General features: G+C 47.4%; 1 protein-coding gene across 2 annotated transcripts in view; it reads right to left on the minus strand.

Annotated features, from left to right (window-relative positions):
• The window catches only part of LOC118396118 (A-kinase anchor protein 11-like), a 104,096-nt gene extending 84,496 nt beyond the window's left edge, over positions 1-19,600 (minus strand). Inside the window, exons 1-11 of one of the 2 annotated variants that reach the window (XM_052522505.1) lie at positions 19,158-19,599; positions 16,272-16,371; positions 16,022-16,132; positions 15,886-15,939; positions 15,298-15,429; positions 14,328-14,589; positions 10,502-14,181; positions 10,176-10,346; positions 9,753-10,072; positions 9,194-9,340; positions 4,918-5,001 (exon numbers count right to left, since the gene is read on the minus strand). In XM_052522505.1, coding sequence (XP_052378465.1) covers positions 4,918-5,001; positions 9,194-9,340; positions 9,753-10,072; positions 10,176-10,346; positions 10,502-14,181; positions 14,328-14,589; positions 15,298-15,429; positions 15,886-15,939; positions 16,022-16,132; positions 16,272-16,334 — 5,024 coding nt within the window. In that variant the 5' untranslated portion in view covers positions 16,335-16,371; positions 19,158-19,599. Of the gene's footprint in view, positions 1-4,917; positions 5,002-6,718; positions 6,952-9,193; positions 9,341-9,752; positions 10,073-10,175; positions 10,347-10,501; positions 14,182-14,327; positions 14,590-15,297; positions 15,430-15,885; positions 15,940-16,021; positions 16,133-16,271; positions 16,372-19,157 lie in introns of those variants that run through there. The other variant, XM_035790244.2, reaches the window with a different exon arrangement.
• Between the last annotated feature and the right edge of the window lie 6,989 nt (positions 19,601-26,589).

Below are 26,589 nucleotides of genomic sequence, written 5' to 3' on the forward strand. Positions count from 1 at the left end.
AGGAGACAGAGCGCGAGGAGACAGAGCGCGAGGAGACAGAGCGCGAGGAGACAGAGCGAGGAGACAGAGCGCAGGAGACAGAGCGCGAGGAGACAGAGCGCGAGGAGACAGAGCGCGAGGAGACAGAGCGCGAGGAGACAGAGCGCGAGGAGACAGAGAGCGAGAGAGAGACAGAGAGCGAGAGGAGAGACAGAGAGCGAGAGAGAGAGGAGAGCGAGAGAGGAGACAGAGAGCGAGAGGAGACAGAGAGCGAGAGGAGACAGAGAGCGAGAGAGACAGAGAGCGAGAGGAGACAGAGAGCGAGAGGAGACAGAGAGCGAGGAGACAGAGAGCGAGAGGAGACAGAGAGCGAGAGGAGACAGAGCGCGAGAGGAGACAGAGCGCGAGGAGACAGAGCGCGAGGAGACAGAGCGCGAGGAGACAGAGCGAGAGAGGAGACAGAGAGCGAGAGAGAGGAGACAGAGAGCGAGAGAGAGGAGACAGAGAGCGAGAGAGAGAGGAGACAGAGAGCGAGAGAGAGAGGAGACAGAGAGCGAGAGAGAGAGGAGACAGAGAGCGAGAGAGAGAGAGGAGACAGAGAGCGAGAGAGAGAGACAGAGCGCGAGGAGACAGAGAGGAGAGAGAGGAGACAGAGAGCGAGAGAGAGAGGAGACAGAGAGCGAGAGAGAGAGGAGACAGAGAGCGAGAGAGAGAGGAGACAGAGAGGAGAGAGAGGAGACAGAGAGCGAGAGAGAGAGGAGACAGAGAGCGAGAGAGAGAGGAGACAGAGAGCGAGAGAGAGAGGAGACAGAGAGCGAGAGAGAGAGGAGACAGAGAGCGAGAGAGAGAGGAGACAGAGAGCGAGAGAGAGAGAGACAGAGAGCGAGAGAGGAGACAGAGAGCGAGGAGACAGAGCGCGAGGAGACAGAGCGCGAGAGCGAGGAGACAGAGCGCGAGAGAGAGGAGACAGAGAGCGAGAGAGAGGAGACAGAGAGCGAGAGAGAGGAGACAGAGAGCGAGAGAGAGGAGACAGAGAGCGAGAGAGAGGAGACAGAGAGCGAGAGAGAGGAGACAGAGAGCGAGAGAGAGAGGAGACAGAGAGCGAGAGAGAGAGGAGACAGAGAGCGAGGAGACAGAGCGCGAGGAGACAGAGCGCGAGAGCGAGGAGACAGAGAGCGAGAAGACAGAGAGCGAGAGAGAGAGGAGACAGAGAGCGAGAGAGAGAGGAGACAGAGAGCGAGAGAGAGGGAGACAGAGAGCGAGAGAGAGGAGACAGAGAGCGAGAGAGAGGAGACAGAGCGCGAGAGGAGACAGAGCGCGAGAGGAGACAGAGAGCGAGAGGAGACAGAGAGCGAGAGGAGACAGAGAGCGAGAGGAGACAGAGAGCGAGAGGAGACAGAGAGCGAGAGGAGACAGAGAGCGAGAGGAGACAGAGAGCGAGAGGAGACAGAGAGCGAGAGGAGACAGAGAGCGAGAGGAGACAGAGAGCGAGAGGAGACAGAGAGCGAGAGGAGACAGAGCGCGAGGAGACAGAGCGCGAGGAGACAGAGCGCGAGGAGACAGAGAGGAGAGAGAGGAGACAGAGAGCGAGAGAGAGAGGAGACAGAGAGCGAGAGAGAGAGGAGACAGAGAGCGAGAGAGAGAGGAGACAGAGAGCGAGAGAGAGAGGAGACAGAGCGCGAGAGAGAGAGGAGACAGAGCGCGACAGAGAGCGAGAGAGAGAGGAGACAGAGCGCGAGAGAGAGGAGACAGAGCGCGAGGAGACAGAGAGGAGAGAGAGGAGACAGAGAGCGAGAGAGAGAGGAGACAGAGAGCGAGAGAGAGAGGAGACAGAGAGCGAGAGAGAGAGGAGACAGAGAGGAGAGAGAGGAGACAGAGAGGAGAGAGAGGAGACAGAGAGCGAGAGAGAGAGGAGACAGAGAGCGAGAGAGAGAGGAGACAGAGAGCGAGAGAGAGAGGAGACAGAGAGCGAGAGAGAGAGGAGACAGAGAGGAGAGAGAGGAGACAGAGAGGAGAGAGAGGAGACAGAGAGCGAGAGAGAGAGAGAGACAGAGAGCGAGAGAGAGAGAGAGAGGAGACAGAGAGCGAGAGAGAGAGAGAGGAGACAGAGAGCGAGAGAGAGAGGAGACAGAGAGCAGAGAGAGAGGAGACAGAGAGCGAGAGAGAGAGGAGACAGAGAGCGAGAGAGAGAGGAGACAGAGAGCGAGAGAGAGAGGAGACAGAGAGCGAGAGAGAGGAGACAGAGAGCGAGAGAGAGGAGACAGAGAGCGAGAGAGAGGAGACAGAGAGCGAGAGAGAGAGGAGACAGAGAGAGAGAGAGAGGAGACAGAGAGCGAGAGAGAGGAGACAGAGAGCGAGAGAGAGGAGACAGAGAGCGAGAGAGAGAGGAGACAGAGAGCGAGATAGAAAACCACAAAATGAGGTGGAAACTGAGCTGCACTTCCTAACCTCCTGCCCAATGTATGACCATATTAGAGAGACATATTTCCCTCGGATTACACAGATCCACAAAGAATTCGAAAACAAAACCAATTTTGAAATTCCACAGTGTGCCATCACAGCAGCAAGATTTGTGACCTGTTGCCACGAGAAAAGGGCAACCAGTGAAGAACAAACACCATTGTAAATACAACCCATATTTATTTTATCTTGTGTCCTTTACCATTTGTACATTGTTAAAACACTGTATATATATATATATGACATTTGTAATGTCTTTATTGTTTTGAAACTTCTGTATGTGTAATGTTTACTGTTAATTTTTATTGTTTATTTCACTTTATATATAATCTACCTCACTTGCTTTAACACATGTTTCCCATGCCAATAAAGCCCTTGAATTGAATTGAGAGGAGACAGAGAGAGAGAGGCACAATCACCAGATGGTGCAGTAAAGTATTGGCGAGGTGGTAGTATGGGTTGCACCTCCATCACTCGTCCCGTCATTGACATCGTTATCAACGTTCAACCGATGACATTGATGCCTAAAAGGAGAATGGGGGCTACAGACTTTGAACGGGGGAGCTAATGACTGTTTCGCTCAGTGATGTAGTCGAGTCACTAAATCTTAAGTCTGAATCGAGTCCCAAGTCCCCTGTGTTCAAGTCCGAGTCCCCAAGTCCGAGTCCCCAAGTCCGAGTCCCCATGTCCGAGTCCCCATGTCCGAGTCCCCATGTCCGAGTCCCCATGTCCGAGTCCCCATGTCCGAGTCCCCATGTCCGAGTCCCCATGTCCGAGTCCCCATGTCCGAGTCCCCATGTCCGAGTCCCCATGTCCGAGTCTCCATGTCCGTGTCCCCATGTCCGTGTCCCCATGTCCGAGTCACTGGGTCCACATCAACTCAAGATGAAGTTAAGCAGTCAGATAAAGTGTAGTGATTTAGTCAATCAAATGTTTGCTATCCATTTTCTTTCTTTCTGTACCACCAAATATTTGCATATAGGCTACTGGTAATGTTACCAGGGCCATGTTCAGTTGCAAAACGTTCTTGAACATTGCAGATAGAAATTCAATGACTAGAGCCGATGTTATTCCTTATTCAACATGTCAGAGGCATGTTTGTTCTACATAGCATATATCTGAACTTTCCAAAACATTGCATCCTGCTGAACGTGCCCCAGGTTGTTCGATATAGCTAGCTAATAAGGTAACTTGACTGAACAAGGTGTAGCCTAAACCAATGGTTAACGGTCCAGTCTGCAAGTAGCTACATTTTAAAACAGCTCGAGATATGCTTCATGAATATAAGACCGCCAATGGATGATAATATCATTTGAAGAGTAATGGCTATAATCAAGCTGTTTTCTCTGAGGAAAAGAGGGAGACTTGGCAAGTACGTTGTCTACAGAACCTGGCTATGAAATACATCGGGTTGGGCGAGACTTTTCTATACTGAAGGGAGAGAAAAATATAGCTGGCATGTTAATTTAAACTAAAGGCTGCTATTGTTTTTAACTTCTTAAAGCAGCTTGTGTTTCTTAAACCAGGCAAAGGGTATCTAACTAGAACGTTGGTGGTGACTGGTTCGCTACGGGGAAGCAAGACAGTCGCCTGCGCGATGTGTATAATTGGAAGGCGGAGCCTGTCTGCCCACACTCATTGCTTGCTCCCCTGCAGCTCACCAGCTGATATAGGCTAGGATGTGTGCCGTATCCTTCCCACTGTTTTGTCGAGAACTACGTGCTCTACAAAACACTCTTGTCCAGTCCACGTAGTATTCAGATTTTACTCAGAAATAATGTTGTCTCATTTTAATCTACTCAAATAATAAATCATTTACGTTTAGTGGTAGTTTATCTGGATCTATTCAGTCAGTTATAGTCTCGTCAATTGCCAGTGAAAATAGGTGTTTGACGAATATTTTATTCCCTATATTTGTAGACGATTAACACAGATCTTTTGTCATCACACTCATTCATGCAGGCAGACAAGCAGCCAGCCAGACAGGCAGACAGAGAAACCTGCTTCAAGCCTTCCCACACTCACTTCAGGACATGCAGCAGGTTCACACACACACTGATTCCATTGACTAGGCTAATTCCACTTGTGTGCCAACATAGTGGCGAAGAACACACTGACAAAGACATTCTCTGTCCTCAATGGTTATCAAGAGGGATCTGTAGAGGGTAGAAGCTGTTGTCTCATACACAGTCACATTCTACAGTGTTGCTGATCACAGCTCTGACATCATGCAATGATTAGGAGGCGTAGGTAGAAGTTGGCCCTAACCACTGACACAGGATCACATTATGTAATGGTTTTCTAATGGTAAAGGTTAGGATTGGGGGATAGGATCTGATCTTACATCTGTGGTTGAGGGCAACTTCAACCTGCACCTATGTGGGAGTTAGCAGTCAGCATTATATTGTGTGTGCGTGTGCGTGTGCGTGTGTGTGTGTGTGTGTGTGTGTGTGTGTGTGTGTGTGTGTGTGGACCGACCTGTCGGAAGGAGTGAAGGACAGGTGCTCCTCATACATCTCTCCCTCTAACCCCAGGCTGCTCCAACTACTGCTGTTCCCATTGCTGCAAGAGACAAGACCATTGCTCAACACTGGTAACATACACACACTGATCACAACCCTGTCCATTACCCTAATCCTAGCAATGACACTGACCCTGAACCGACAAACCCTAACCTGCTTCAACTTAACCTACCCAGCTCCAACTTACCCTAACCTGCTCCAACTAAACCTAACCTGCTCCAACTAAACCTAACCTGCTCCAACTAAACCTAACCTGCTCCAACTAACCCTAACCTGCTCCAACTAACCCTAACCTGCTCCAACTAACCCTAACCTGCTCCAACTAACCCTAACCTGCTCCAACTAACCCTAACCTGCTCCAACTAACCCTAACCTGCTCCAACTAAACCTAACCTGCTCCAACTAAACCTAACCTGCTCCAACTAACCCTAACCTGCTCCAACTAAACCTAACCTGCTCCAACTAAACCTAACCAGCTCCAACTAACCCTAACCTGCTCCAACTAACCCTAACCAGTTCCAACTAACCCTAACCTGCTCCAACTAAACCCTAACCTGCTCCAACTAACCCTAACCTGCTCCAACTAAACCTAACCTGCTCCAACTAAACTTAACCTGCTCCAACTAAACTTAACCTGCTCCAACTAAACCTAACCTGCTCCAACTAAACCTAACCTGCTCCAACTAAACCTAACCTGCTCCAACTAAACCTAACCTGCTCCAACTAACCCTAACCTGCTCCAACTAACCCTAACCTACTCCAACTAACCCTAACCTGCTCCAACTAAACCTAACCTGCTCCAACTGACCCTAACCAGCTCCAACTGACCCTAACCAGCTCCAACTGACCCTAACCAGCTCCAACTAAACTTAACCTGCTCCAACTAACCCTAACCTGCTCCAACTAAACCTAACATGCTCCAACTAAACCTAACCTGCTCCAACTAAACCTAACCTGCTCCAACTAAACCTAACCTGCTCCAACTAACCCTAACCTGCTCCAACTAACCCTAACCTGCTCCAACTAACCCTAACCTGCTCCAACTAACCCTAACCTGCTCCAACTAACCCTAACCTGCTCCAACTAAACCTAACCAGCTCCAACTAACCCTAACCAGCTCCAACTAACCTTAACCAGCTCCAACTAACCCTAACCTGCTCCAACTAACCCTAACCTGCTCCAACTAAACCTAACCAGCTCCAACTAACCCTAACCAGCTCCAACTAACCCTAACCAGCTCCAACTAACCCTAACCAGCTCCAACTAACCCTAACCTGCTCCAACTAACCCTAACCAGCTCCAACTAACCCTAACCAGCTCCAACTAACCCTAACCAGCTCCAACTAACCCTAACCAGCTCCAACTAACCCTAACCAGCTCCAACTAACCCTAACCAGCTCCAACTAACCCTAACCAGCTCCAACTAACCCTAAACTGCTCCAACTAAACTTAACCTGCTCCAACTAACCCTAACCTGCTCCAACCCAACTAACCCTAACCTGCTCCAACCCAACTAACCCTAACCTGCTCCAACCCAACTAACCTGCTCCAACTAACCCTAACCTGCTCCAACTAACCCTAACCTGCTCCAACTAACCCTAACCTGCTCCAACTAACCCTAACCTGCTCCAACTAACCCTAACCTGCTCCAACTAACCCTAACCTGCTCCAACTAACCCTAACCTGCTCCAACTAACCCTAACCTGCTCCAACTAACCCTAACCTGCTCCAACTAAACCTAACCTGCTCCAACTAAACCTAACCTGCTCCAACTAACCCTAACCTGCTCCAACTAACCCTAACCTGCTCCAACTAACCCTAACCTGCTCCAACTAACCCTAACCTGCTCCAACTAACCCTAACCTGCTCCAACTAACCCTAACCTGCTCCAACTAACCCTAACCTGCTCCAACTAACCCTAACCTGCTCCAACTAACCCTAACCTGCTCCAACTAACCCTAACCTGCTCCAACTACTGCTGTTCCCATTGCTGCTGGGGAGACAAGCGTTCAACAATGGGCACACACACAGTCTTAGGCATGGAAATCACTTCGGTCAAGCAGGTTCATAAGAGACCTGCTTGATCTTTCTTACCTGACAGCAACAACTGCTTTAAAGCATTACATGATCCATCTCAATGTGAGGCTCATACAATAGTTTTGGTCCTGAAAAAACAATCAAAGCAATAACTGATGACAGCCCAATTATGTTAGATGAGATCACTGCATACTAGTCTTCACTTGTGAATTCCACTGGGACATCCAGCTGGCAGCTGGAGCATCACAACACACTGTAGATCCGACAAGGCCCTTGAGCTAGGCACTTAACCCTAATTTGCTCCAGGGGCACAGTACTACTATGGCTGACCCTGTAAAACAACACTTTTCACTGCACTTATCAAACCAAATTGTATTAGTCACATGTGCTGAATACAACAGGTGTAGACCAGCGTAGCCTAGTGGTTAGAGCGTTGGACTAGTAACCCAAAGGTTGTAAGTTCAAATCCCAGAGCTGACAAGGTAAAAATCTGTTGTTCTGCCCCTGAACAAGGCAGTTAACCAACTGTTCCTAGGCCGTCATTGAAAATAATTTGTTCATAAATGACTTGCCAAGTTAAATAAAGGTCCCCAAAAAGTTTGGGGGTGAAATGCTTACTTACAAGCCCTTAATTAACTAACAATGCAGTTAAAAAAAAATAAGAATAACAAATAAAAGTAACAAGTAATTAAAGAGCAGCAGTAAAATAACAATAGTGAGACTATATACAGGAGGCACTGGTATAGAGTTAATGTGCACTGGTTAGTCGAGGTACCTAGCCGACAATATGTATTTTTTTGTTTAGTTAAATTAGCCCTGATTATCAGGCTGGCTGGAACCTGCACACTGCGCACTCTGGTATGTAAAGAATGATGTGGAGACCTAAAAATAGCTCCACCAACTAGTTAAATGATGACCTGAGCTAAATACTGCAGGTTAAGAGATTGTTAAGTCAATCAGTTCTTCTAGGGTTTGAAAAGCTTTACAATGGAGCCTTTCCCTTCCGGAGTCATCTAGTTTATATGTATATTATCATACCTTCAAAATAACTATCTGTTCTCCTCACACATTCTCCCATTCAGTATCTGGGGAGATACATGTTGACTGGGTCTGTTTCCATAGAGATATCAGACTGAGCCAGGGAACGTCAACTCTCCTCCAACCGTGAAACTGGGTGAGACCACGTCACTCTCAGAGCATTACATCAGATTCACTAACAGACCAGTATGTGTGTGTGTTTCTATCATAAAGGAAAAGCCATTTATCACTTAAAAGTGATATATTATCCTTATGATGCATTAACTCAAACAATCTCAGCAGAACTTGGCATTAATCAGCTATTTAAATTATATAACATTTGAGAGAATATATGTAATGTAATATTTGCTCAAATCAGAGATAATTTTTTCTCGGCAGCAGAAGGTCCTACAGGTTCCCAAACTATACATTCTGCTGATGACCTCACATCATCCAGCAGCCATCCGACAGACAGCATGGAGATACCCGTCTTGTACTGATCTCAACTCTCACAGCATCAAGTCTCACAGCATCAAACCAGCTAATCCCCAATCACCACAGTCACCTTAAAATGCCATGGGAAATACCATTTGACCTCTTGATTGAAATATACATCTATTTCTCTTTGGCAGTGCAGCCAAAGCAGTGATGACTGACTTGCCTTTATTAGTTCCAGCATTAATTGAAGTCTAGGCTGAATGCCACAACCCTGGTCTAAAGCTCTACTCACTTATATATCAATCCATCTGTGGACATTGAACATGGGTTAGTCCTTCGCTGGTGTGAAAGAGTGAGACAGAAAACACTACTCAAAGACATTAAAGTAGTGTTTCAAGAGGTGAATCATTAATCAACTAATCTAGATTAGATCTCTCTAATGTAGCCTTCAGAGTAGAGGTCGACCGATTAATCGTAATGGCCGGCTAAATTGATTTTATTGATGTATTATATTAAGTTAAAATAAGTGTTCATTCAGTATTGTTGTAATTGTCATTATTACAAATAAATAAATAAAAATGGGCTGATTAAATCGGTATCGGCCTTTTTTGGTCCTCCAATAAAATCGGTATTGGTATCGGCGTTGAAAAAAATCATAATCGGTCAACCTCTACTTCAGAGAAACTAAAAGAACAGAGCAGATTAGTTTGAGACTACATGATGTTCTGTGTGTTCCCTACCTGTCGCTGAGGTGCAGGAAGCTGCTGGTCTCGTCGGGGTGCTCGTCCTCAAAGCTAAGGTTGGACCAGCTGCCCAGACTGTCATCTCCCACACTCAGACTGAGCTGCTGGGACACCGTGGACTCTGTGGCCTCCCTGCCTGGAGAGCTACCACAGGACATGGAGAAAGGGAACCAGACACAAGAATAAAGATACAGAATCTTTATACAGAGACATACAGTTCATAATCCTATCAACATTAGGGACTGAGAGAACTAGTTAGTAATCAAGATGGTGGACCTCTTCTTGGCTCCTTTACTATTGTTGTGTAATCTGGTCAAGTACAAAATTGCGAAAATTATGGACTCTTCAATTAATTGCCCAAGATGGTGCGTCACAAGAATTAATCAAACCCTTACATATTACTAAGCATCATGGTTAACCATAAGGAAATCCATGTGAACAGTCATGGAATCTTATGGGTCTTGACTCACCATGTGGTTGCTCTCTAGAACATTAGGGCTCATCACAGATTGTTGGTGTTGTGTCTTACACAGACTTTGCCACAATGTATTTGTACCTGAGGTTGGCAGTCTGGCATGCATTGGACAGCGCGGACGTCATGATCTCTGCGGTCAGAGTCTCGGCAAAGCTTGGCCCGTCGTGTCCGATCCCGCTGTCAGCATTCAGGCTGGTGTTGCTCAGCTCTCGTTTCGCCCCCTCCATTGCCGTAGTGACGATCTCCTCTGCGAACACTGTCCTGCGGTCCAGATCGATGTGGATCTCAGGGATCTCCAGGCCACACACCCCCACCTCCCCGTCTGGCCTCCTCCTCTGGCCTGCTCCTGCCCCAAGGATGTACTGCCTGCTAGGCCACGAGCAGAACGGACACTCGATGACCTGTAATAACAAACATGAATACTCAAGAACTGTATATAAAAAAATGTGTGGGTGATAGACCATAAGTAATCCATCAGAAAAGAAATGGCTGACACTTCTTGACCTGGCAGTATCGGCAGGTTGTCTCCCCCAGCACAGAGCCCACTGCTCCCCCCTCAGACGGTCTCTCAGAGTGGGCGTGTCTGTCTGGACCCTGTTGGGCTGGGAGTCCGGCCGAGGCCAGGCCCATCTCCAGCGTGTCGTCCACTATCTTCCTGGCATAGTGCTCCATGACCTGCAGAGACAAATGCTTGGAATTGGAGAAAGCTGAAGTCTAATGCTACAATGCAATGATGATAACATGAATCAGACTGCTGTTAAATCAATGTGTACATGTTTTAACAGTATCTTTCCCTACTCAAATAAAATTATGAACTAAACCAAACTTACCTGCATGACTCCACTGCTGTAGCCTCCGTCGTCGTCCAGGCAACCTGTGCTGTGGTACTGCCTGCCCTTTCCCTCGTTGGCCAGCAGGGGGCATGAAAAGGAGTTCCTAATCAGGTTCTCTGCCATGTCCTCCAGCTTGTATTTCTGATACAGACACGAGTCAGTCAGGGACTTGGGTAGTCGGTCTGACGACACACAGAGTTTGCGTGTGACGTCACAGGTGATGTTGTACGCCAACGACTCTGCGAAGTTCACCAGCTCCATGTACTCCCTCTGGCTCCCATCATCAGAGTCGCTGGAAGGAGATCCCACTCTCCCTGCTTCGTCCCTGGGTACAGACAGCTCAGCGTTGGGCCCCCTGCAGCCATCCTGGTGGAGCCTCCTGGAGGAGTGGTGCCTGGAGGAGGAGGAGGGTCTCTTCTTCATGTTGCGGGCAGCATGGGCCAGGCCCAGCTTGATGGAGCGATAGGCCAGACGGCTGGCATACTGATCCAGGACCAGCTCCCTGCTGCCTCCCTCTTTCTTCAGCAGCCTGATGAGGTAGCCAGCATACTCATCTGTCACACTTTCACAGCTGGGGTAGTCAGAGGACAGGCCAGAGCTGGCAGTAGATGTGGAAATTGACGGGTGGAGGACAGAGGAGAGGAGGTCAGCAGACCACTGTTCAGGCAGATGACCCACTCTGCAGCCCCTGCTGTGTTCACTGGGCTGGAGTTGGTTGTGGTGGTGAGGGCATTCCCCTGACCAGTCCTGGCTGGCTCGTTTGACTGATATTTGACGACACTGTCCTGACCCCATTATCCTCTTCACGTCACTGATCACCTCTCCCGCGACCTCGCCAGCGTAGATCCACAGCGTGTTCAGGGTCTGCTCCGAGAACTGGGCCACGCTGTCTCTTCTCTCCTCCACCTTCCTCCTACCTCTATCCTCCACTCCTCCCAGAGTGTCCATCTCTGTCGCCATGGAGATGATGTGGCACGCCAGGCACTCTGCATAATGGAGGGCTCCCTTGTCGGCCATCTTGTGTCCTCCAACCAATAGGTTGAGTTCTGGCTGCGGACAGTTTCCTGTCTCGGTTCCAGAGTTAAGCCCTTCTACTCCACCCTCCTCTTCCTCATTCCCGTCTGCCTCCTCAGACAGAGACCTCATCAGTTTGAGCATGAAGTCAGCCTTGTCCATCTCAGAGGGAGACTCTTTGGGCTCAGGCCCTGGCTGGTAGTGTGGGGTGGGAGGAGGGGTGGCGGGAGAGAACTCCTTGGCCAGTTTGCCTTTCAGCTTCTTGGAGAACTGCTTGATCTGCTTCTCCTGGGACACCTTGTTGGGATGCTGGGGGGTGGAGGGGGGCGTACCAGGGGTCCCGCTGGACTTGCAACCAGTGCCGGGAACCATCTCCTCACCGGAGGCCATCTTCCTGCCTTCCCGGCTGTCCATCTCCAACCCTGGAATCTCTAGAGTGTCCTTCATCATCACAGGCCGGGTCTCTGAGACAGCTCTGCTGGTCCTGGAGGTCACTCTCCCTGGGTTCTGAGAATGAGGGTGGAGAGAGGAGTGGGAGGTCTGGTCAGTGACAGTACCCTCCTGTCTGGATGGAGGTCCCCGACCAACAATGGCTTTAGAAAGGAAGTCAGCACAGTCCTCCACCTTCTTCTTCATCTTTGTGGCAGTCATCAGCTCACACGCTTCACTCACTATCATATCCACCATGTTGCCAGAGAAGTTGTGAAAGGGGGTCTTTGGCAGCAGGTCAGTCTGTGTGGCAGTAGCAGCATCAGAGGCGGCTGTGGTCACCATTCTGCTCTCTGAGCTGCAGCTCCTCTTGGGGCTGGTCTGGGAGGTGTGGGCCAGGCTGATCTTACACTGGCAGATCTCTTCTGAGTCGTGGAAGAGGGCCTGGCCTGCCTGGGGGACAGGTACACAGCTGGCCATCCCAGACACACAGAACAGAGCCTTCTTCACAGTACAGCCATCCTCCCCTGATGGACCTGGGCCTTCCTTGGCAGGGTTAGGCTGGTGGTCAGCAGCAGTACTGCAGGTAGTGTGTGTTTCGTCAGTGCTGACGTTGAATATGTTGTCCAGAGAGACACTGATGGCTGCTTGGGTGGTGAAGGCCACATCAGCCTGGGACAGTTCGATGAAAGCCTCCTGGAGGACAGACTCAGAGAGGTCCGAGGCATAGGAGGACACCACCTCCTCATCGTCCTCCTCCCCCACGCTGAAGGACCAGTCACTGGGGGTGAGGGGGGTGGAGGGGTGGGAGAACTGACACACTTCCATCATCCCCTCATACACTAGTTCCTCCGCCAGGTCGGCGGCAAACTGAGTCACGGCGCTGTTGAACATCTGCTTCTTCACGGTCAGGAAGTCCTTCAGAGCGCCCGACACTGCCTCTCCCACCAGGAACCCAGCCAGCCCGTTGATGGCCCGTTCCTTCAGGACGTAGGCGCGGCGCATGCCGATCTCCTGGAAGGCCATCTGGAAGACAGACGAGGTGAGTCTGGCAGCCAGGTGGCAGAGGGTGGTGGTGCAAGAGGACACTCCCTTCTGCAGGTCTCTCAGAGCGCTGCCCAGACTCATCTCTACCAAGTCTGTAGCGAACCTCTGTATGCCGTCCTTCAGAGACTGGGGCTTCTGCTGCAGCTTGGAGACAGTCACCGTCTCCTGGATCTCAGACAGCTTCATGACGTGTCCAGACTGGTTCTGGAACTCCTTGTGACAGACACAGCTCAGGTTCTTGTTGTCGTTGAGGTCCACGGGAGACTGGTATCCACACACGGAGCCCAGGATCTCCTTGGACAGACTGCTGGCAAAGTCTGAGTAAGTCTTGTAGAGGGAACACAGGTCCTGGGGTTTCTTTAGCTCTGATTCATCTCCTCCATCTCCCTCTGTCTTCCAGAAGTAATCCAGAGCTCCATCTCCGAGTGGGCTGAAGGCTGAGGAGCTAACGGGGCTAAACAGAGGACCTCCACCTTCCTCACAGGAGGTCCGGGCCGGCCGTGGGGAGTCAGGGGATCCATACGGAGAGCCAAGGGGGAGGGGACTTCTGAGTGGGGTGGGCTTCTTCACATTCGCAGGGAGGGTGCGCTGGTCAAACCGGTGAGGGTTCATGGTGGAACAGCTTCGGGACACTTTCTTGGACCCTGACTTGCCAGTACCAGAGTACTTCTTCTTCTGGTCTGGGCCGGTAATGATAACAGAGGAAGTCGGGTCTAAAGGCAAGGTGAGTGTACAGCTCTCTGAGCTCAACTCGTCTAGGTCGTCAAACTGGTCAAAGCTGTCGAAGAACTCGCTGACCTCAGAGTCAGAGTCCTCCACCCTGTCCGTCGGCCCCCCGGGGATCTGAGGGATGTCCAGTGTCGCTTTGAGACTTTTCTGGTAGCCAACCTCATCTAGGAAGATGATTGGACTAGGGCTGGACCCGTCCGACTCCTCTGATTCGCTGACAGGACGTGTGGGGGAGGGGAGCCGGGCTCTAGGGCTGCAGAGGGTCCACTGGGAATCTGCCCTTCTGGAGCACTGTACGGTAACGGACACCTCTGGAGGAGGCCTACGATTGGTTGAGGACATCCTGTGGGAAGAGCTGATTATGATCCTGGAGCCTGATAGGTCATTGTCTCTCTTGTGGGCAGGGACTGTCTGGGAGGCCACATCACGGTGGTTTCCATGGAGATAAGAGTCATTGGCTAGGGAGAGAGGGAGATAGAGAGTGGAGGGGTGGAAGGGTAAATGTTTTGGTCTAAATTTACTTAACACTTAAGGTTACGCAATAACAAGTGAACACATCATGCTCTATTGAACGTTCATCTACATAGAGCTGTGATGAACCTACCGTTGATACTCTCTCCAGTGGCCTCCTCTTCTAGGTGTTCCAGAGCAGTGACAAAGTCATCTTCGATAGAAGACACAGACTGGTTGGTGTCATCGTCCTCGGGCTGGCAGGGTTCTGCCGTGCCCCTGTGGAGGGCCTGGAGCTCCAGGGCATAACGGACCCCCGCAGCATAACGCCCCAGCAGGCCCACCAACACACCAACAATGGCCTGACTCGGGCTGGAGCTGTGCCTTACAACACACACCGCCTTTATCGAGCACTGCTGCAGAGGATAGAGAAGAAACAGTCAGAGTTTGCTGGCTGCCTGGTACAGTAGTTTATCTTACTGCCAAGGGACAATTAGCTCTTTGAGGAATAAAAAACTAGGTCTGCAGACTGTCAGTGCCTGCCAAGACACGGTAATCATCGGAGAGTCTTTGGCTTTGGAAACTCACAGGAATTCATGCAAGAGTTCTCTTTCCTTCGGTCTGTGTCTTACAGAGAGAGGGGCTCTACTGGGACAGTCTTGTTATGTCTACATGTCTGATTGTGGTCTGATGTGTTGTTGTATATGCAGAATAGAACACTCAGCGTCACTTCTGTCTTGGCCACCGTGGGTAGAGGCTCAGTTTTAGTTGCACTGCCTGTCTGTATATCTGTATGTCACACACACTGTAACCACAATGCTGCAGAGCCAGACTGAACACTAGCACAGACACATGGGACCAGGCAGGACAATGTGGCAATCACTGGTGAGAAAACAAGCAACCACACTATCCCAGAGATCTGTATACCTGGCTAGGTTCAACAGGGTGAAAACACAGAATCTCTCAGGCCTTTACAAGCAGCCTGAGTAAGGTCCTATGAATCAGCTTCAAACCTATATTGAACTCTTATTTACCTGTGAAATACTGTATTTCCTCTAAAGCAGTCTATAGACCTGAGAAACACAGTCTTTCCCCTATTAGACACTTCCTCCTCTCATGTCTACCTGTGTAGTAGAGTCCCTCCTGTCGGCTGGTTTCCTGCTGTCCTTCAGCAGCAGCACCTCTTCGTTCCTCAGACTGGTAACGTGGGGAGACCTCAGGAGCTCTGCCAGGTCCCCTGGGAGAGACGACAGGGCCTGGGAACGAGGACAGAACATCACACAAATAATATGTTAATAACAAATCACTTAAAGGAGCAATCAGCAGTTGCTACATCCATTTTTGGACTTAATTCATTAATTATATGTACCCATTGATTCTTGAAGAATATAACTTATAAATAAATGCTTCATGAGTTTTGTTCAACTGTCATACCCCATCAGAACCCAAAATATAAGCTTGTTTTACTCTAACATTTGTAAACAAAGTAAATGTAAACAAACATTATAGCTTCAAAACATGGTTCAAACTATCATTTTCATATCATGGATGGTCAGTCCTTGCATCCACAGCTGTCTATGAATGTGAGAATGGTTACATTTCTCCAGCCCCAACTCTCAACTTTTTACAGAAATGCTTTGTTATAGTTTCTACTGCTGAGTGCCGCATTCATTGAACTACAAAAGAGTCAGAGCTGGTGCAGTACGTCTCACCTGTAGAGTTAGATCCTCCCCTTCAGAGAGGCCAGGCAAACACACAAAATTGATCTGAGGGAAGAAAAGGACAAGTCAGGGAAATCCTCAAAATCATGGAGGCATAATCAAAGCGTGTGTGTGTTGTGATATACACCTCAGTCAGGCGTGGTGTGTCTCTGGTCTGTAGCTCCAGTCCCATGCTGCACAGCTCCTTCCTGCTCCTCAGAAGGCTCTTCACACACTGAGGCCCACTGTCACGCACCGTCTACACCATACACACAATTAGAGGGTAGCTTTGGTTTCACACATGCACAACCTCACACACAGTACCAGGTTATCAACATTTAAATGAAATAAATCGATCAGTCAATTAATGAATCAGAATATGGCAGTCTGACACTAACCTCTTTCCTGATGGAGGCTCTGGTCCTGAGAGGAACTCCTCGGATACGGGCACAGGCGTCCATGGCAACGCAGGCTGGGTGTGGCAGACTAGCCACTCACCTGTGAAGGAGAAAGAGGGGAAGGAGAGAGGTGGGAAAGAGGGAGAGATGTTATATTTAAAAATGTTATATCATTCAATTCTGATTTACTGACAATTCTCAAAGAATAGAATGAAAAACAACGATCCTAGTCTATTGCAAGTACAGCTGCAAAGGGAGGGTATATTATTGGAAACTTTACAAGTTCACCAGTAAACTAACAGAATTTTGCTATCTTTCAATGATTTTATGTAATCTATCACAAGAATATCAGAGGTATCTGTAATAATCTCCAGCCCCCTGTGGCCTTAGCACATGTAGAATCTACACGGAGTATACCAAACATTAAAAACACCTTCCTAGGAACACAGCCTCAATTCATCACGGCATGGACTCTACACGGTGTCGAAATCATTCTACAGTGATACTGGCCCATGTTGACTCCAATGCATTCCACAGTTGTGTCAAGTTGGCTGGATGTCCTTTGGGTGATGAACCATTCTTGATACACACGGGTAATTGTTGAGTGTGAAAAATCCAGCTGCGTTCTTTTGTCTTGCCCATTCACCCTCTGAACAGCACACACACAATCCATGTCTAAATTGTCTCAAGGCTTAAAAATCCATCTTTAACCTGTCTCATCCCCTTCATCTAGAATGATTGAGGTGGGTTTAACAAATTACATCAATAAGGGATCATAGCTTTCACCTGGATTCACCTGGTCAGTCAATGTCATGGAAAGAGCAGGTGTTCTTAATGTTTTGTTCCTAATGTCTTTATACCAAACCCTCTTTGATAAGACTCAGTCTTCATCCACTCTCAACACAAACCCTAATCATAACAGGAAGTCAGCTGAAGAGGTCAAGAGGTTAGATGTACCACTGCACAACAACACAACCCCAGTCACCTCAGAAAGACAAACACTGGTGGAGATGAACTGAACTGATGCACTCAAGCAAACACTCAGATTAAGTTCAATAAATTCAGAAATCATAAAAGCAGATATTCTACAATCAGGTTTCCAGCAGCCTTAGATGTTGGCCTAGTCACTCTGATGTCTTCCTTCAGGCTCCAAGCCAGCACGGACGATCAAACGGCCGTAGAGAGAACAGGGGTGGGGACCCGGAGTCTGAACACTAACTCAGGGCAGGAGAAACACACTTGGTAAGCATGAAAGAGCAGCTAAAGACAGCAAAAATATTTACAGTGAGCGAGGAAGAAAGTTTCCCAAGAAATGTGAGCTGTTCTTTGAGGTGCTGTCCAAAGCAGCTGGTTGAATCTGAGTCTAGACGGCCAGTCTTTGATAGGATGCCTGTCCTCTATGGGAACCAACCAGGGGAAATAATGAATACTCTCTTTCTCTTCCTCCGCTGTCCCAGGACCTCCTGGTCTCTTGGCTGCTTTGGTGGGGTTTTCAGAAACAACAACGCAAGCTGTTACCAGCTAACCTCAGCTATGTACTGACCCCAATGCTATGACCATAGAAATGCAGCTCGAACTAGGAAGTATAGTTTTGCGTGACTGCTACACAGCAGCAAACTGACAGGCCTCTGTCTCTACTACTGCAAGTTGTATTTTCTCTTGATGGTTTTGATGATGCTCAGTTCATGTGTCTTATACCATGGCATTTTAGTAACACATTTTTTAAAAACATTTAGGCTTATAATCATACTCAAATCATAGACTTTGCACAAGAAGCTAGTGCAGAGAATTTCAAACTATGGGGATATGGCAAAATAGAAATAACCTATACTACAGGTTCTTATGGTCTCTGTAAGCAGCTTGGCATGAATTGTGTAAGGGCTCAAAATAGGTCAGCCTTTGAGGCGTTGCAGCATGAATATGTGACTATGTGGGCAGATGGGTAAACAGGGGGAAGAAATGCAGTAGCACACAGGAGTGAAACTACAGCTGAAAATTCAGATAACCTTTTTCAGTAAACCATACATCTTTACAACTAGGTAATACACAACACAAAAACAAACAATAAAAGATCTGACAAGGCCCGCAGTTGTTGTTGGTGTAGCTACATCATCATCTGCTGGGCTGATACTAGGAACTGCGTTCTATAGCCTACTGAAAATAGGGGGAGTGGTAGCTAGCTACTTTTGCTATCAATCTTTCACATTAGCTCGCTACTTGGGGGGGTAATAGATTGCCATTGTAGGTGGTGACAGGCCTGTGTCGCATCTGTATTATACACTAACGTTAGCTACCTTATGCGCTATGAAACCGTCCATAACCGCCTGTGTGGTTGACCACAACAAACATGCAAGCCAGCTGATCAAGCAACGAACTAACGTTAGAATTCGCTCCAGTTAAGTTTTACTAGTAAACAACTTTCTAACTTCTCGTTCAGGAAAAACTGTAGCCATATAGCTTGCTAGGTAACTGCAAACACGTTTATGTTATGGCAGGCCATAATTTAAGGCCAGTGTCGCATTTTCACAGAGGAAATGGAAATTATTATTTGATAGTCCCATTACCTGTGACATCCCACTATAGCAGTAGCGTAACATGTTGGTTTAGTATACTCTGTGCAAATCAATCACCTATCTTAGCTAACTAGCCAAGTGTCAACAAGCTAGCGTAAGGGTTTTGACTAGTTAGCTCGCTAGGCTAACTGTCAAACATTGTAGCTAGTTAGCAACGGACATTGTTCCACTGCACTGTCATTATGCTAGCTAGCTGGTGTGAACATATACAAAACAATTGTCCTCTCATGTCATTAAATAATGACTATACAATCATTTATCGTCAATTCACCACAAATATGGTCTTTCAACCTCCCACTCCTGTTATTCTCACCATTTAGCAAGTGTTGGACTAGAAGCGAGATGATATTCCACTGACTGACAGTTCATTCCATGAAAACAAGACTGATTCAGGCAGTAGTAATCACTCTCTGAGCTCTACTTTCCCTCGGCGATGGAGAAGCACAGAGTAGTCGATTGCGTGATGTCATATCTAAGAAAAGATGCCATGCCAAGCAAAATTCCAGTCAAATAAAATGGCCTACATCAAGTACAGATTGTTTGTGAGGCCTGGGTGTCTTCAGCACTAAATTGGAAGTAGGCTGCCCCATTCATAGAGGCTAAATGCTTTAGCGCCTTTTGACAGTAGGCTGATCTTCTGACAAGGGGGTGTTAAGAGCCCCGATGCTCGCTGTGAACATTAACAGACATCGCGTGTTTCCCAATGGCCATATCTCCATGTTACAGTGTTCGTTTATGGAAAAGTGACAGAAGACAAAGGCGACCACCTGTACTAATTAGCTATGTAGTGTGTTCCAAACACCTGACCTGTGTGTACGCGTAAATCAGTCACACGACTTGGACTTTACATATTTGATGATTTGAGACTCAACTTAATAGACAATAAAATGACTTTACTTTAAATTATTTGGCCAGGCTTTGTAGCACAGTCTCCGCGGGTTTACTCTCTAAGCAGCGTTAAAAATTTAACAGATTGGCTAGCGAAACGCAACCTCTGAATGGACCAGCAAACTGTCAATGCTGTAGAGTTACAGGATCCGGTGCACTGCAAACATCAAATTGTAGGTAGAGGATGCATATAAATAAATATGCAGCTCAATTTAGAAGCGAACCAGCAAGGGGGCATCACGCAATAATTAGTCTACTAGCAAAGGCCTAGTGGTCTTTTGGAATGCCTATGTCAAAATTGCTTGAAATGTATAATTTACGTATGAAGCTTGCATTTTAAATGTGTTTTTAAAATGTATTATTACTGTGGCAAAGAAGCACCATAGACGCGTCTCTCCACTTGCACTCTCCAAACTCCTGCTGGGCCGGTGGAGAGCTCTTCTCTTGTCGAAATGTTTGCTGTTGCTTTCTCAATTTTAATGAAATGCAGTGGTGACAATAACTTACGTAAACATACTTTAAAATACTACTTGATTAAGTAGTTTTTTGGGGTGTTTGTACTTTACTATTTATATTTTGACAACTTTTACTTCACTACATTCCTAAAGAAAATGTTGTACTTTTTACTCCATATATTTTCCTTGACAACCAAATGTACTCGTTACACTTAGCAGGACAGAAATGGTCCAATTCACACACTTATCAAGAGAACATCTCTTGTCATCGCTACTGCCTCTGATCTGGCGACCCTACTGTCTCTGATCTGTCAACTCTACTGTCTCTGATCTGGCAACTCTACTGCCTCTGATCTGGCAACTCTACTGCCTCTGATCTGGCAACTCTACTGCCTCTGATCTGACAACTCTACTGCCTCTGATCTGGCGTCTCTGAATGATGTCTGAGTGTTGGAGTGTGCCCCTGGCTACCCATACATTTCAAAAACACAAACAATTGAGCCAACTGGTTTGCTTAATATAAGGAATTTAAAATTATTTATACTTTAACTTTTGATACATAAGTACATTTTTGAAATGACATTTACTTTTGATACTTAAGTATATTTCAAAGCAAATACATTTAGACTTTTACTCAAGTATTATTTTACTGGGTGACTTTCACTTTTACTTGAGTCATTTCCTATCAAGGTATCTTACTTGTACTCAAGTATGACAGTGAGAGTGCCTGGGGAATAGGAGTGGAGCTAGGCACTGCAGGGCCTGTATTAACCGCTACATCACCAGAGGAACAGAGGAGGAGTAGGATAAGGGTACGGCTAAAGGCTATAAGAACTGGTCGTCTAGTACGTTCGAAACAGAGAGTAAAAGGAGCAGGTTTCTGGGTGCAATAGAATAGATTCAAGGCATAATGTACAGACAAAGATATGATAGGATGTGAGTACATTGGAGGTAAACCTAGGTATTGAGTAATGATGAGAGAGATATTGTCTCTAGAGACGTTTAAACCAGGTGATGGTTGGTTAAGGCATATTGAGGCTCTATAGTGAAATAAGACAATAATCACTAATCAGGACAGTAATGGACAAGGCATATTGATATTAGGGACAGGCATGCATAGCCGAGTGATCATAGGGGTCCAGTGAGTGGTTGGGCTGGCTGGAGACACGGCGATTCAGACAGCTAGCAGGCCGGGGCTAGCAAGCTATCAGAAGGGCCTTAGAGGGATGTTGCGATGGAGGAAAGTCTGTTTTAGCCTCTTCGTGTGGTGTCGTCGATAGATGGATTGGATTAGTAGGGTTCCGAGTAGCAGAAGTCCAATTGGCAAAATAGGTATAGTAGCCCAAGAAATTGGCTGATGGATCTATTCAGCTAACAGTCCAATATGCTCTAGATAGCTAGCGGGCCGCGGCTAGTAGGCTAGCAGATGGGAATTCAGGGGACGTCACGATGGAAGGGCCTGTTGGAGAAAAAAGACCTCGGACAGATTACGTCGGTAGTCCAGTCGTGATGGATAAGCAGGGCTTCGTTGAGTAAAAGGGGCCCAGGCCAATTGGCAAAATAGGTGTAGTGGCCCGAGAAATTGGCCGATTGGCCTATTAGCTAGCAGTCCGATATGCTCTAGACAGCTAGCGGGCCGCGGCTAGCAGGCTAGCAGATGAGCATTCAGGGGACGTCGTGACGTAGGAGCCAGTTGAGTACCCCCTCGAGCAGATTATGTCGGTAGTCCTGTCGTGAAGGATCGACGGGGTTTCGAGCCCCGTACCGGCAGTAGAAGGGGTCCGGGTATTGTAGCCCAGGAGTGGCTGATGGGCCTCTTCAGCTAGCTTCTTGGGGAAGCTTTGGGAGGTTGACACTGGATGAGCTTTGTTTGCTTTCCAGTTCTCAGTTTCCCACTTAACACCCCTCTTCTCCTGGCCACCTCCTACCTCTGACACGTCCACTATCTAAGGAATACAAGGGCATAAAGAAGAAGCTAATATATAAAGTGTTGTTTTTCATGAATCTTTTTGCCTTGTTTCCATTGAATAACATTGTGATGTTCTTCTATAGGCTTTCTCAGATGGTCCCATTCTATACCCAGTGCCCCTTCACATCACTGTACTTGTAGAAGCCACTGGAAACTGATCAGGCCAATACCGTTCAACAAACAAGAGATGTGAGCAGAGAGGACCCAAAGCACACATCCTGCAGATTCCATCCTTCTGTCAGCTCTCCCTTTTTTATTTTATTTATGTTATTTTACCAGGTAAGTTGACTGAGAACACATTCTCATTTGCAGCAACGACCTGGGGAATAGTTACAGGGGAGAGGAGGGGGATGAATGAGCCAATTGTAAACTGGGGATTATTAGGTGACCGTGATGGTTTGAGGGCCAGATTGGGAATTTAGCCTGGACACCAGGGTTAACACCTCTACTCTTACAATACGTGCCATGGGATCTTCAATGACTTCAGAGAGTCAGGACACCCGTTTAACAAAAGATAGCAACCTACACAGGGCAGTGTCCCCAATCACTGCTCTGGGGCATTGGGATATTTTTTAGACCAGAGGAAAGAGTGCCTCCTACTGGCCCTCCAACACCCAGCAGCATCTGGTCTCCCATCCAGGACCAACCTTGCTTAGCTTCAGAAGCAAGCCAGCAGTGGTATGCAGGGTAGTAGGCTGCTGGCTATGGACCCATGGACCTCTCCATCCTTCCTCCTCAAGACAGGCTCTGCTGTTCCTTCTCTCTCCTCACTCTTAAGCTCAGTTTCCTGGGTAAGAGGTCCTCCAAACATGGCTACAAAGCTGGGCATAGAATCTCTGGTGGTCTTGTGAGAAGTGTGTCCAATAGTGGCCTGATTTGTTGTCCAGTGATGGTAGATATTGCTTAGAACTGTGTGTCAATGTTGAAAGGTGTTGCACTGGCCCACTGTTTCGGGATCATGGGGGGCAACAGGGTCTCACAAAGACCCTCACCATCTGGGATTCCAATGTGTAATGCCAAAACACCCACCCAGATAACAATAGTAGCACACTTCAAAGTAATTTCTCAATAATGAAGAGTCAAATCAGAGCGAATTGAAAAGCAGCCTCCAAAGAAATAGGTGAGTTCTAGTGTTTGGAATGTTTGATTGGACTGTTGGAATTAGGTTGTCGTGGTACTGCCATACAGTGGCTTATGATGTCACAGTTGTTAGATATGACTATCCACAAGTTTCCCATGTCCCATGATGCCTTGCGTGAATTATGGGTGTTATTTCTGGTTCAAAGTAAACTAACGGAAGAGCTTGCCAAACTAATAATGATGTGGGAACACAACCTGACAGGGATCAAAAGGGTAATATTAGCCTACCTTTACCCTTCATAATTGATGGTTGGGAAGATGACGTGAAGAAGTGGCCTCGTATCACGTACGGTAGCATATTTACTTAATTACCTTGCGATGGTAAGGCGATGAGCAACTTAAAAAGTTTGGAGGCGTACCAATACCTACACAGTCACAAAGTCAGTCGGGTGTTATTGAAGGATGTTGGAGACGACCTTGTCTATCTAAAAGCAGACACAGAGCCGAGTCAGAGCCTGCACGCATCTCATTATAAGGCGTGGGTACTAGCATCAACGACAGATGTCATACAGACAGCGGGTTGCTCATGTATTGCGGGGCCAGGACGCTCTTGTAGTCACGCTGCAGCAATTCTGTGGAAGATCAGTAAAGTTCATACAGTATTAAGAAAACTCTTCAAGTTTCAATGTTTTTGTTATAACGTTGTCATTTAACTTTTTAATGACAAAAAACAAAAATGACATTCATCTTCATATTCCATCTATCATCAGTACCACCATTTTGTCTGGCAAAATATATTGTTCCAAAGTCCATTTATTGCATGTTACTGTTCTGAGGTAGGTTCTCCATAGGCACATCATACATTCCATTCCTCCACACTGAGGGGACAAAGGATTTTGTCTGCTGCCTTAAGATTTACAATGGGTGTAAGGTGTCATAAAAAAACCCACCTCTATACCTCTCGATCTCTCCCCGCTGGTGGGTGCAAGACTTGTCTCTGTAGGATTGTGGTCCACGGTAACCTGGCCCGAACAGGCCAGTCATGACAGTCCCCCTCCGGTGGGTTCAACTTGGAAGGATTCTTCATGTTGCAACCCACCATAAGAATGACCATCGGGTGTTCTGGTTTGTGGATCATCGTAGCAGTACCCTGGTAGGCTTTCTGCAAGCTGCAGATCACCACTAGATCACCACCTCAGGCCCTACACCCAAACAAGGGCACTGCGTTCATCCACCTCTGGCCTGCTCGCCTCCCTACCACTGAGGAAGTACAGTTCCTGCTCAGCCCAGTCAAAACTGTTCGCTGCTCTGGCCCCCCAATGGTGGAACAAACTCCCTCACGACGCCAGGACAGCGGAGTCAATCACCACCTTCCGGAGACACCTGAAACCCCACCTCTTCAAGGAATACCTAGGATAGGGTAAGTAAGGGTAAGTAATCCTTCTCACCCCCCCCCCCCCCCCAAAAAAAAAAAAAATATTTAGATGCAAGTGGCTGTTCCACTGGATGTCATAAGGTGTATGCACCAATTTGTAAGTCGCTCTGGATAAGAGCGTCTGCTAAATGACTTAAATGTAAATGTAAACTAGAATGGGCATGGGAGGTCTGGCGGTGACTCTGCGTTCAGGCCCATCGTCCGGTTGTCCCGGCTAGTGGATCTAGGCAGTACAGTAACATAGGCAGACGTTAATAACACACAACACTCAGGCAATACATCACTACATTTCTTCCCCAAATGAGCGGCATTGTGGCACTAACTGGTGGTTATTCGGGGAACTTGTTTATGGCTCTATCGCTTCCTAAGGAAATGAAACTAAATTAATAAAAACATAAATAAAATATATACAAAATATAGCTAACACAACTTAATCATCTAACTTGGACTATGTTCTATATACATCTAAGGTCTTGGCTAAATGACTCTATCATGGCATTGTCTCTAATGTCATATATAGGGCAATCCTACTTAAAGGTGGGTAGTTAAGGCACTTTGAAAAATGGCACCCTAAATGACAAAGCTTACATTGGTGAGATTACAGGGCTGACCAAGCGAATTCGGGAGAGGAGGCTGGGGATGGATCCTCTGATGGGGTTTCAGGATCTATTGCCAACTTTCTGAAAATCGCTTCCGTCCCACAGGAGATCCAAGTATAAGACCTCATTAGGTCTTCCATTGCACGTGTCCGCCTGTGTACGTAGTAGGTGCACACGCCAAGGGAAATAAGACCAAGGATCATGGTAACAGTCAGGATACTGTCCGGCACCGTCTAAGAGCGGGTCAGTCAGTCGGGTCAAATAAAAGTGCCCCATCCAGTACGCAAAGATCAACAGTCATGGGTCCCTCGTACTGGATTTGGTTTTGAATGGCTTGTGGTAACTCAAGGGAACGCTTAGCAAAAGCGTCAGACATTTCAATCTCTGTGTCTATCCTGTCGTTGGGAAGTTGGTATAGAGCGATGTCATCTATGATAATCGCCCCCCTCTGGTACCTTAACAAAAACAGTCTGGTTGGGGAGGTTCAATTGGGTGGTTGAGTCATGGTGTTCGTAATTCATAGTGGCGGACACGAACGGGGTGTTAACCAACCATCGATTCCCAACAACCTCCACTTGTGTGGTGGTGGCACCATCCCTTGCTGTTAGTTTGGCTCTACAGTGTTTTTTGCTGGTGATAGGCTTAAGACCACAGAAACGCTCAGTGTTATCCCTGACGAACGGTTTGCTAGGACAGAGGTAGTGCACGTCTTTGGTTAGAGGACACATTATCAGGTTAGAAATCTGGATTGCTTTCCTGATAAGCTACGACTAGGGGTGTGGCAATTTTCACGTGGGTCTTGTTGCGCCAAAATCCTACATTTAGAACCGTTTTCAATCTATAGATATTCTCCAGTTCAACAACCGGCAGCGTCAGTAAAAAATCCCACTTCATTACGTTCAAGATCAATGTTTATTGGGATTGCCGACCCCAGACTATAGGCCAAATGTGATTGTAACGGCCTTATCGTGGTTGTAGTAGCTGAGGTCAATATGTTGTGTACTTTTGAGAGGGGCACTAGATATGAGGGGATTCTATTCATGGCCAAATGATCCATATAAGATCTAACTTCACGGAGAAAGTCCTCCAGTAACAATTGAACCAATTGGACATGGGCATAGTCATGGTTCATGACCTCTGCTAGCTTTCCTACAGACAGGAGTGTTTTGTTCCGAAGAGTAGAGTGTGTGTTTACCACCAGAATAGTGTTCTGGAGAGACTTTCTCACATTTTGCAACCTGAGTGCCTGTGCTTTCATCTGTTGCTGGATAAGTGGCATCTCTTCAGTAATCTCCTTAACATTTCTCTTGACTGTGGCT

The sequence above is a fragment of the Oncorhynchus keta genome, chromosome 7 (genome assembly GCF_023373465.1).
Source record: "Oncorhynchus keta strain PuntledgeMale-10-30-2019 chromosome 7, Oket_V2, whole genome shotgun sequence".
NCBI classification, from domain to species: domain Eukaryota; kingdom Metazoa; phylum Chordata; class Actinopteri; order Salmoniformes; family Salmonidae; genus Oncorhynchus; species Oncorhynchus keta.